The sequence below is a fragment of the Sapajus apella genome, unplaced genomic scaffold, assembly GCF_009761245.1.
Source record: "Sapajus apella isolate SASKATOON/1434 unplaced genomic scaffold, GSC_monkey_1.0 scaffold466, whole genome shotgun sequence".
Lineage (NCBI taxonomy): Eukaryota > Metazoa > Chordata > Mammalia > Primates > Cebidae > Sapajus > Sapajus apella.
The window spans coordinates 36,269-47,971 of record NW_022437402.1 but is presented as its reverse complement, the minus strand read 5'-3'; the positions used below and the strand labels follow the sequence as shown (position 1 = coordinate 47,971).

The window sequence follows — 11,703 nt, the reverse complement described above, 5'->3', positions numbered from 1 at the left end:
CTCAAAAAAAAAAAAAAAAAAAAAAAAAAAAAAAAAAAAAAAGCTGAGGATGAGTAGTCAGCTACATGGAGGAAGTCTGGGCCAGGAAGTGGTGCCTGCAGGAGAGCCACAGCAGGCATGAGCTCAGCTGCAAAGACCATGTGGGTCAGATGCTGGGAGATGAGCTGGTCAGAGGTGGTGTTAAAAATGGTTTTACCCCAGAAGCCATGGAAGGACTTTAAATCGGGTAATGTCCAGCGAAGGATTTCTTGCCTTACAATTCTGAACCCTCCCACATGAGTCTCATTTGATTGCCACAGTAACCCTGTGAAGATACTACCTCCATTTTACACATGACCATTGGAATCCTTATTCCAGTTGGAGGTCAGATGTCTGAAATTACATATCCAGACCACACCTCCGCCCCTCCTCTTGCTCTTTCTCCTGCCAGATAGACACCACTACACCCAAGGGAGGTGATGATGCCTGTAGGGGACCCAGGGAGCCCGGATGGTCTCTCTGCCCTCCTCTTAGCCCTCATGGTAACAGTAATGCTCCTTGGATGCACAGCACTCCTAAAGTAGCCCAACCAGAAAAGGGAGAACTATCCCCTGAGGCCACTGGGTGGGAGAAAGCTGCCCTTCCCCACCCACCCGGGGCAGGGCTGGCAACAGTTGAAATGTCCTGCCTGCCTGAGCCTGTCTGAAGCTTCCTAATAAAGCAGGATCCCAGGCCCAGTGAGGGGGCAGCCCAAAGCCCAGGGCTGAGTGTGCCATTGCCCTGGAGCCCCTGGGGTACGTCAGCAGGGAGCAACAGAGGCCCTTGGAGGGAGCTGAAGCCTGCGGTCCCCCATGGAAGGGTGGGGGTGAAAGAGAGTGCCAGGCTTGAGAAATTCTGAAGGCTAGGCACCTCCATCCCCTGGAGAGGGAGAGTAGAGCTGATGCCCTCCTAGTGTCTCTCATTTGCCTTACATGGAGAACTCCCTTTAGCCCCAGTGCCAACCCTGTGTGGAGCTAGAATCCCTGTTTCATTGGTGGGGAGACTGGCTCAGAGAGGTTAAATAACATAAGCTCTCTCAGCTACTGAACAGAGCTGAGATTAAAACCCAAGTTCGAATGGCACCACCATCCATGCACCTTCCTTTGAACCATAGTAACCAGAGAACTTACTTACTCCCAGCGAGAGCCCCAAAGCTTCATGGAGGAGGTGATGGTGGACACCCTCCTCTCAGGTGCTTAGCGCTCAGTAGGAGCTCAGTAAATGTTTGGATGAATGAGAAACCTGGAAGAACAAGGGTTGCTGCTGGGTCCTAGAGGTGGAGAGGGTGGCAGGGGGAATAGGGTGTCAATTGCGGTGCCCACCAGTGGTGGGCTCCTCCCCAGTTCTCCAGGAATAAAGGATTGCCGTGGTCGCTCCAGTCTCACCTGGGCAGCCAGAGCCTGTCTCACCTTTCTCAGCAGGAACTGGCTACCAAAAGACACAAATGCCTTTCCCCTAAAAGGCAATTCAGGAGGACCCGAAGCGGCTGCTTTTGATAAAGGAAGGATGTGGCCAGCACAGAGGGAGGAAAGAAGGTCAGTGGAGAAGGCAGCTGTCAGACAGACCTGAAGGGAGCCCCAGAGCTGCAGAGAGGGTGCAGGGTAGGCCGTGTTCGCACTTCACTTCCTCCTCCCACGCCCCCGTCAGAGCCCCACTCTTCACATTAGCCAAGGTCAAATTGCTGGTCACCGAGAAAGGAGGACACCCATGTCTCCCATAACAGCCTGAGGCCACCCCAGCCTTTTCCCTGGGAGCGGGAAAGCCACATCGCAGATCTGATGGGGTGAGAGGGGCAGGATATTTGGGTCTTCCAGATTCACTGCACTGAGAGAGCTGGCACAGTCAGGGGAAGGCCTGGGCCCTGCTGGCAATTTGGTGGAGACTTAAATGAGGTTGCTAAGAAGCCACCTCCCTGCGCTGGTGGGAACCTCCCTGAGATACCCACATTTGGCTGCATGAGGTGACACAGGAGCTGGCCCTCAGGTAGGGTCTAGGTTGTCACAATCTGCACGATCCATGCAGACTCCAGGTAACCAGCCTCTCATATATGTATATTTATAATATGCAAAATAGGAATCTTCCCTGCAGTGTGCTTCGGAAGATTAAATCAGATACTGTATTCCTATGAGCTTTATGAACTGAAGTGACATACAAAAGCAATGGATTATTCACTAATTCAACAAACATCCACTGAGCTCGAGCAGTGGATTTGGAGGTAAAACAGGAGCTCAATGTCTAGACAAATCCAACTCAAGGTGCCCTGAGCTGGCTACTGCAGAGGAGGCAGGGATTAGCACTGCAGACAAGGAGGGCGGAGGCTCTAGGCAGGGTGCGGAGTATGTGGGTGTCAGGGAGCTACTGAACACCCGCCAGGAACCACATCATCTTTTCTCCTTTTTTCTTTGGTAATGCTAGTGATGGCTAACATTTTTCAGTGCTAAGTACCAAGCAATGTTCTAAGTACCAAGCAATGTTCTAAGGATTCATGGTGCTTCTTGCCTCTTAATTCTTACAGCCTGTATTTGTACCCCCATTTTACCAGATGAAAAATGGGGTCCAGAGGTTAAAATAACTTCTCAAAGTCACTCAGCTAGTAAATGACAGGTAAACTTTGAACCCTTTCGGACTCCAAAGCCATGGTTTTAACCTCCTTGTTAGAAAGCCCCTTAACTTTTATTCAACCCTCCAAAAATCCTCTTAAGCAACGTTTCCTTAACTTAAGGATGTCACCCTTCCTCTTTCCCAAAAACGGAATCCTAATTCCTTGAGCTTTTTGTAAGAGGGTGTCCAGCTTGTGAGGGGCCAGAATGAGGTCGGCAGGACATGGAAAGAACATTTGAGGAAAGTGAAAGTGTTTATGAAGGGACCAGGACTTAGAGTGAACCAGAAATCAGACCCAAGCCCAAGGTCCCTTACCTCTGCATCTCACCTATCCCAAAAAGTGCAAGCAAGGAGTTGGAGGAGGGCAACAGCAGCATTTGTGCTCAGAGAAGCTTCTTACTTTCTGGTAACCAAGGCCGATCTTGTAGAGTTCACTTCCCCCAAGGAAAATTAAGGCAAGTTGTGCTCTTTTTTTTTTTTTTGAGACGGAGTTTCACTCATGTTACCCAGGCTGGAGTGCAATGGCACGATCTCGGCTCACCGCAACCTCCGCCTCCTGGGTTCAGACAATTCTCCTGCCTCAGCCTCCTGAGTAGCTGGGATTACAGGCACGCGCCACCATGCCCAGCTAACTTTTTGTATTTTTAGTAGAGACGGGGTTTCACCATGTTGACCAGGATGGTCTCGATCTCTTGACCTCGTGATCCACCCGCCTCGGCCTCCCAAAGTGCTGGGATTACAGGCTTGAGCCACCGCGCCCGGCCAAAGTTGTGCTCTTTTTGTTTGTTTGTTATGTTTTATTTTTTTGCAACAGAGTTTTGCTCTTGTCACCTAGGCTGGAGTATAATGGTGTAATCGGCTCACTGCAACCTCCACCTCCCTGCTTCAAGTGAGTCTTCTGCCTCAGCCTCCCAAGTAGCTGGGTTTACAGGTGCCCATCTCTTTGCCCAGCTAACTTTTTTGGCATTTTTAGTAGAGACGGTTTTGCCATGTTGGCCAGGCGTGTCTCAAACTCTTGACCTCAGGTGATCCACCTGCCTCGGTCTCCCAAAGTGCTGGAATTACAGGTGTTAGCCACCGTGCCTGGCCAGCAAGTTTTATCAAGCTGTCTTTCTTGTCTTCTCCTGCCCTAACCCTCACTTGGAACAGAAAAGGCAAGGCCTCCACTTTAGGGAAAAAAATAATGTCCTAGAGAAGAAGATTTGGGGAATGGGAGGCCAGTGAGGCTCAGTCAGGCAGTAAACCGCCTCCCTTGCCTGGCGTTACCTTTAAGGAGAAGAGGGCCCAGGAAGGATGGCATTCTCAGAACTCATAACCAGAGCCCCTGGGACTATTCAGTGACCTGTGTTCCTTTCTTTCCTAACTGCATATTCCCTGCCAACCCCATAATAACTTCCCTCATTGTCTATGCTCACCATTCAGCTTCTTCAAGGTAAGACCTCCAACCCAGCACATGAAAAGGAGGCCTATTTTGGGGACATAGGTTGCCCATTTGGTTGTGTATGGCTCGAACTCACATCACCTGCAGTTCAGAGTCATGGCCAGGACCTGGCCCAAACTCCACCTAAACTCCAGGCCCCTCCAACCTGTGATAGCACACCCCAGTCTGTAGCAAACATAGGGCTTTCTTTTGAATGATAATACTAATTGTAAATCATCTGATGGCTCATCCTAAATAACGTGAAGCCCCAAATAGGGTGGGTGAGTCAATACCAGGAAGATGCCAACCTTTGAAAGTGAAGTTAATAGGGCCGGGTGCAGTGGCTCATACCTGTAATCCCAGCACTTTGGGAGGCCGAGGTGGGTGGATCACGAGGCCAAGAGATTGAGACCACCCTGGCCAACATGGTGAAACCCCGTCTCTACTAAAAATACAAAAATTAACTGGGCGTGGTGGCGTGTGCCTGTAATCCCAGCTACTCGGGAGGCTGAGGCTTGAACCTGGGAGGTGGAGGTTGCAGTGAGCCAAGGTCGCCACACAGTTAATAGAATGAGCAGCAGATTGATTCAGCCATCTGCAGAGTGATCCGCGCTCAGAGGGGCTTGGTGTTACTGATAGATATAGGAGTATGTCCCAGAAATCTAGGGGACCAGTGCTTCTGAAGCTAAAAATGATTGCCTCAGAGGATTCCAGGAAGTTGTAAGCCAATCAAATGTGTGGTAACCTGAGGCAAAACTTAACTCGAGGAAGCTTCCCCAGAGCAGAGCAGAGCAGTGGCTTGTAGTGGTTTTTGTTGTTTTGTTGTTGCTGATGATTCTGGCTTTTCTTTCTTTTTTTGGTAGAGGTCGGGGGTCTCGCTCTGTTGCCCAGGCTAGTCTTGAACTCCTGGGCTCAAACGATCCTTCCACTTCAGCATCCCAAAGCGCTGGGGTTTAAAGATGTGAGCCACTGCACCTGGCCATTGTGTAAAAACCATCTTTTGATAACATTCTGAATCAGCTGCCAGCATTCAGAAAATGTAGAGGTCTAACATAAAAATTGAAATTTCCAACTTCTCTTGACAAATGACCAGATATGCAATGCCGGGCCCACCTTCTCACAGGGCACCTGTGCAGTAACACTGAGCTTCAGAGAAGGCATGAAGACCTAAGTTTGCCATGAGTCCACCACACTCCATCATCGCCCAGACATGGAGGCTGAGACTCAGTTGCCAGTTATGATGACACTTTTGCTACTGGATTCTTACACCAGGTCCGCTTTACCTGGCTATGTTGTCTTGTGGCCCCTGTAGACATAAGAATGAGGCCTCAGCCACTGTCTAAGGCAGAGGGTGACCTGATATGATCTCAGTCCATGAAGAAAGAAATGGGAAGTACCATTTATCAAGTATCTATTAATATGCCAGGCACTGAAATAGGCACCTTATACATATTTTCTCCTCCTCCTCCTCCTCCTTCTTTTTTTAATTGGGTTTTTTTTTTTTTTTTTTGAGATATGGTCTGGTTCTATCACCCAGGCTGGAGTGCAGTGGTGGGATCTCAGCTCAGTGCAACCTCTCCTCCTGGGGTCAAGCCATCCTCCTCCCACTTCAACTTCCCAAGTAGCTGGGACTACAGGCATGCACCACTTCACCCAGCTAATTTTTGCATTTTTTTGTAGAGACAGGGTTTCACTATGTTGGTCAGGCTGGTCTCGAACTCGTGAGCTTAAGTGATCTGCCTGCCTTGGCCTCCCAAAGTGCTGGAATTACAGGCGTAAGCCACCGCACCTGGCCCAGATTTCCTTCTTCTTCTTTTTCTTCTTTTTTTTTTTTTAAGAGACGGGGTTTTTCCATGTTGGTCAGGCTGGTCTCGAACTCCTGACCTCAGGTGATCCGCCTGCCTCGGCCTCCCAAAGTGCTGGGATTACAGTCGTGTGAGCCACCGCACCCGGCCTATTTTCTTCTTTAATTGGTTTCCCCATCTTGACCTCTTTCCATCTAGTCCTCACATGATGCCCGTAGTGATCATTCCAAAGCACAACTCAGATCATTTTGTTGTCCTTCTGAAAACAGTTTGATGATTCCCTGTTGCCATCAAGATAGCCTAAACCCTTTAATTTGCTTCTACAGCCTTTTGTTTTTGAGGCGGAGTCTTGCTCTGTTGCCCAGGCTGGAGTATTGTGGCATAATTTTAGCTCACTGCAGCCTTGAATTCCTGGGCTTGACTGATCCTCCCACCTCAGCCTCCTGAGGAACTGAGACTATAAATGTGAAGCACTGTTCCTGGCCGGTTTGTTTTTTAATTTTTTTTTTTTAAGATATAATTCAGCCGGGCGCGGTGGCTCAAGCCTGTAATCCCAGCACTTTGGGAGGCCGTGGCGGGTGGATCATGAGGTCAGGAGTTCGAGACCATCCTGGTCAACATGGTGAAACCCCGTCTCTACTAAAAATACAAAAAATTAGCTGGGCATGGTGGCACGTGCCTGTGATCCCAGCTACTCAGGAGGCTGAGGCAGGAGAATTGCCTGAATCCAGGAGACGGAGGTTGCGGTGAGCCGAGATCGCGCCATTGCACTCCAGCCTGGGTAACAAGAGCGAGACTCCGCCTCAAAAAAAAAAAAAAAAAAAAAAAAAGATATAATTCACATACCACAAAATTCCTTCTTTTCAAAGTACACAATTTAATGGTTTTTAGTGTATTAACAGAGTAGCGCAACCATTACCACAATCAATTTCAGAACATTGTCATCATTCCCAAAAGAAACCCCATACCTGTTAGCAGTCATTTCCTGTTCCCCCTGCCCTAGCCCCTGGCCACTAATCTACTTTCTGTTGCTATGGATTTATGTATTCTGGATTCATATAAATGAATCATACAATATGTAGCCTTTTGTGACTGGTTTCTTTCATGTAGCAGAATGTTTTTTGTTTTTTTGTTTTTAAGATGGGGGTTTCACCGTGATGGCCAGGCTGGTCTTGAACTCCCGACCTCAGGTGATCCACCCACCTCGGCCTCCCAAAGTGCTAGGATTACAGGTCTGAGCCACCGCGCCCAGCCAGCAGAATGTTTTTAAGATTCATACATGTATGTGTCTGTGTTTCATTCTTTTTTAGTGCTGAATAATATTTCACTGTATGAATGTGCTATGTTTTCCTTACCCATTCATCAGTTGGTGGACATGTAGATTGTTACCATGCTTTGTTAATAATAATGCTGCTGCGAACATTCATGTGTAAGCCTTTGTGTGAATATATGTTTTCATTCTCTTAAGTATGTACCTAGGAGTGAAATTGCTTGATAATATGGCAACTCTAACATTTTGAAGAACTGTTAAACACTTTTCCAAAGTGGTTGTATCATTTTACAACCCCACCAGCATATATGAGGATTCTAATTTCTCCACATCCTAGACAACATTTATTTTCCTTAAAAAAAAAAAAAAAAAAAAAAAAAAAAAAAAAAAAAACTTATAGCTGGTCAGGAGTTCAAGACCAGCCTGGCCAACATAGTGAAACCCCATCTCTGCTAAAAATACAAAAAAAAATTAGCTGGGCATGGTGGCAGGCGCCTATAATCCCAGCTACTTGGGAGACTGAGGCAGGAGAATCACTTGAACCCGGGAGGCAGAGGTTGCAGTGAGCCAAGATTGCACCATTTGCACTCCAGCTCAGGTGACAGTGAGAGACTCATCTCAAAAAAAACAAACAAACACAAAATTATAGACATCCTTGTGGGTGTGAAGTGCTTTTTAACTGTGGTTTTGATTTGCATTTCCCTAATGACTGATGATGAAATCTTTTCATGTGCTTATTGACCACTGGTATGTTGTCTTTGGAGAAATCCCTTAGCCCATTTTTAAAGCGGGTTGTCTTTTTACCATTGAGTTGTAAGAATTTTTTCTGTATTCTGGATACCAGTCTCTTAACAGATATATGATTTGCAAATATTTTTTTTTTTCCATTCTGTGGATTGTCTTTTCACTTTAATAGTATCCTGTGAAGCACACAAAAAAGTTTTAATTTGTTGGCGGGGCACGATGGCTCATGCCTGTAATCCCAGCACTTTGGGAGGCTGAGGCAGGTGGATCTGAGGTCAGGAGATGAGACCACCCTGGATAACACAGTGAAACCCCATCTCTACTAAAAATCCAAAAAAATTAGCCAGGCCTGGTGGCATGCACCTGTAGTCCCAACTACTTAGGAGGCTGAGGCTGGGGAATTGCTTGAACCTGGGAGGTGGAGGTTGCAGTGAGCCGAGATTGTGTCACTGCACTCCAGCCTGGGTGGCAAGCAAGATTCTGCCTCAAAAAATAATAATAATAATTTATTGAAGTCTAATTTATTCTTTGAATGCTTGTGTTTTGGTGTCATGTCTAAGAAACTTGCCTAATCCAAGATCATGATTGATATTTTTGTTTTCATCTAAGAATTTTATAGTTTTAGCTCTTAGATTTAGGTCTATAATACTTTTATATGTTAATTTTTTATATGATGTGAGGTAGGGGTCCAAATTCATTCTTTTTTTTTTTAACTTTTTCTTTTTTCTTTTTTTTTAAGACTAGGTCTTAAAATGATATCTGAAAAAGTCACTGGGTTTTGACTATTCTCGTCATGACAAGCAGGGAAGTTTCAGTGGCATTGTGGATGCAGAAACCATGGTTAAGGAGTGAATTGCTGATGAGAGAGTAAAGCTTCAGTTACAAACTTTTCTTTTTTTTTTTTGAAACAGGGTCTCACTCTTGCCCAGGCTGGAGTGCAATGGCATGATCATGGCTCACAGCAGCCTTGATCTCCTGGGCTCAAGCGATCCTCCTACCTCAGCCTCCTGGGTAGCTGGGACCATAGGCACATGCCACCACAACCGGCTTTTTAATTTTTTGTGGAGACAGAGTTTTGCCATATTGCCTATGTTGGTCTTGAACTTCTGGCCTCAAGAGATCCTCCTACCTCAGTCTCCTAAGAGAGGCTAGAATTACAGGCATGAACCAGCACACCCAGCCTAGTTGTTACAACCTATTTATGTCCAAGTTTGTTGGAGAGGGAAAGAGGCAACTAGATTGGCACTATGAAACAGCTTAAAGGACAGAGCTAAGGGATTCGTTTTATTGTTATATGTCCATCTGCTACTTTCCTGCACTTCAGAGATTCTTTTTTTTTTTTTTTTTTTGAGACTGAGGCTCACTCTGTTGCCCAAGCTGGAGTGCAGTGGCACAATCTCAGCTCACTGCAACTTCCACCTCCTGGGTTCAAGCAATTCTCCTGTCTCAGCCTCCCAAGTAGCGGGGATTACAGGCACATGCCACCACGCCTGGCTAATTTTTTTTTTTTTTTTTTTTGTATTTTTAGTAGAAACAGAGTTTCACCATATTAGCCAGGCTGGTCTCAAACTCCTGACCTCGGGTGACCCTCCCACCTTGGCCTTCCAAAGTGCTGGGATTACAGGTGTGAGCCACCATGCCCGGCCAAGATTTTGACTTCTAATGAGAGTCCCTTTCATGGCTTTTTATGATGTCAGTTCTAGGGATTCAGCTGTGGTTCTCCTGCCTGCCTTCCTGTGACCACATACTGCACCCCACCTCTGCCTGTGTGTGAACATAGATGTGCATCCACCTGCGCGCACACACATGCACACAGATGCCTTGATTTGGGCTGATCTAGCATCTCAGGTATCTGAAGATTTTGGGAGTGACCAACAACTCTTCCCACATTTGGATAAGCTATATCTGCCCCCGCAAAAGATATTCTATGTGAGCTGTTTGGGTAGAAAGGAAGCGACAAGTCTCCTGACATCTTGGCAGCACCAAAAGACTGACAGTCCTCTCTCTTGGCCCTTAATTCCCTTGTGTCTCCCCTATGCCACTCATATAGGCTAGAATAAAATGGCTTTAAGATTTTAATTTTTCATCCCCCTACTGATTTGTCTTCAGCATTGATCCACTTGCTGCTAATTGGCATTTTTCTCCCAGAGGTAGATATGCCTGATTATGAGTCCCCCAGCCTGACCAGCTTTCACCACCAGCCTCACACAGCTCACGTGGTACCCCATACCTTTCAGAAGTATCTCCTGATCCATCTGCCCCTCCGAAAGACGTCCCAGCAAGGCGAAGCTGGTGCAGTGCTGAGGCATCCCCTCAGGTTCGTAGCCCAGCTCCACCTGCCCCTTCTCCAGGGCGTACCTCCCGTCCACAATGGAGCCCGTCATCACTTGCACCCTGCTCAGGTTTGCTGGATGGTTCAGAACCACTGTCAGGTGGTTTCCTATACTAATGTTGTGTGTCCAAAAGAATGACTCATCCAGAGTATAGGCCTCCCAGGGGAAATGCACACTGGAAACCTGCATATTAGTGAAGACAGCTGCAGGCGGGTTATCGGGACCAATGGTGTTCTTTTTCCGAAGTCCTGTGGCCTTCTGCTTGTGATCAAAGGCAGTGTAGGAGATCCTGCGGTAGAAGAGGAAAGGTCTACAGAGGATTGGGCTTTCCTGGACCAGGAGGGTACGGAAATGAGAAATCAGGCTGTGGAGGGGTTTCTCCTTGTAGAAGAGGAGGAGGAAATGGGCCAGGAGTGGGAGGTCCCTGCTGTGGAAGAGTTTGCCAAGGAAGCCCATATTGGAGAACTCCAGTAGCACCCACGAGTTGGACTTCATGGTGGCCACCCTCGAATAAATGTGGGTGACAAAGTTGGGGGCAATAAAGACATTGTCCTCTATTAACAGGAAGTAATCAGAGAGCTTTGTGGCAAAGCTCATGAGGAAGGCGTGATCTATGTTCTGCTTGGAGTAGAATTCTCCACGAAAGGCCTCATCCCTGACGCTGTCCACAGTTGGGTAGGCATCAGATGGAGCATGGATCAGTAGCAACTGCCCTTCCAAGATCTGTGGGCTGAAGAGGCTTGAAATATGGGCAACAGTTTCTTTGAGCCAGGTGAGGTCAGAATCTGCCAGATGGACCAGCACCGTAAGACGTTTCTGCTCAGCCTTAGAAGAAACACGGAACAGGGAGACCAGTGTGTACAAGAGGCTGCTTCCATCTCCTTGCTGCACTGAGGAGATCCCCACCGTCAGCCATCCTAAGGAGAGGTAAAATCGGGGCGACTGTCAGTGTACAGGAACAGTGACGGTTGTCAGAAGGGTTAGGGGTTGGGATGCTATGTGGGACTTTCACTCCTCCTTTCTTCCCTCTCATTTCCTGCCTGTTTTTCCCTTTGGCAGAGGGGATGCTTACATCCTTGCTACTCCAAGTGTGGTCCTTAGTCCAGCAACATCAGGCTCCTCTGTAAGCTCATTACAAATACAGAATCTGGACCCCTACCTCAGATTTAATCAGAAGCTGCATTTTCACAATATCACCAGGTAACTTGCATGCACAGTGAAGTTTGAGAAGTACTAAGCTAGGTGATGCTGAGTCTCTGTGGGTTTTGCTGAGTCTTCTTTGAGCCTAGAACTTTGTGGCATATGGTTTAGGGGCTCAATAAATATTAGCTATTATAGTCATTATAATTGTTGTCAATTATATTATTGTTGTCAATTGTTGTCATCTTCACAAAGCTGTCCTTTGAAGAAGGTATATTAGGAGAAGGACTTCCCGGCTGGGAGCAGTGGCTCACACCTGTAATCCCGGCAGTTTGGGAGGTCAAGGTGGGAGGATCGCCTAAGGTCATGAGT

General features: G+C 47.2%; 1 protein-coding gene across 1 annotated transcript; it reads right to left on the bottom strand.

Annotated features, from left to right (window-relative positions):
• Nucleotides 1–9,517: 9,517 nt before the first annotated feature.
• On the bottom strand, nucleotides 9,518–10,788 carry LOC116545972 (alpha-1,3-mannosyl-glycoprotein 4-beta-N-acetylglucosaminyltransferase-like protein MGAT4E). Its single transcript, XM_032272366.1, is given in 2 exon segments — nucleotides 9,518–10,221; nucleotides 10,224–10,788. Coding segments are annotated over 2 exon segments (615 nt in total). The 3' UTR covers nucleotides 9,518–10,171.
• Between the last annotated feature and the right edge of the window lie 915 nt (nucleotides 10,789–11,703).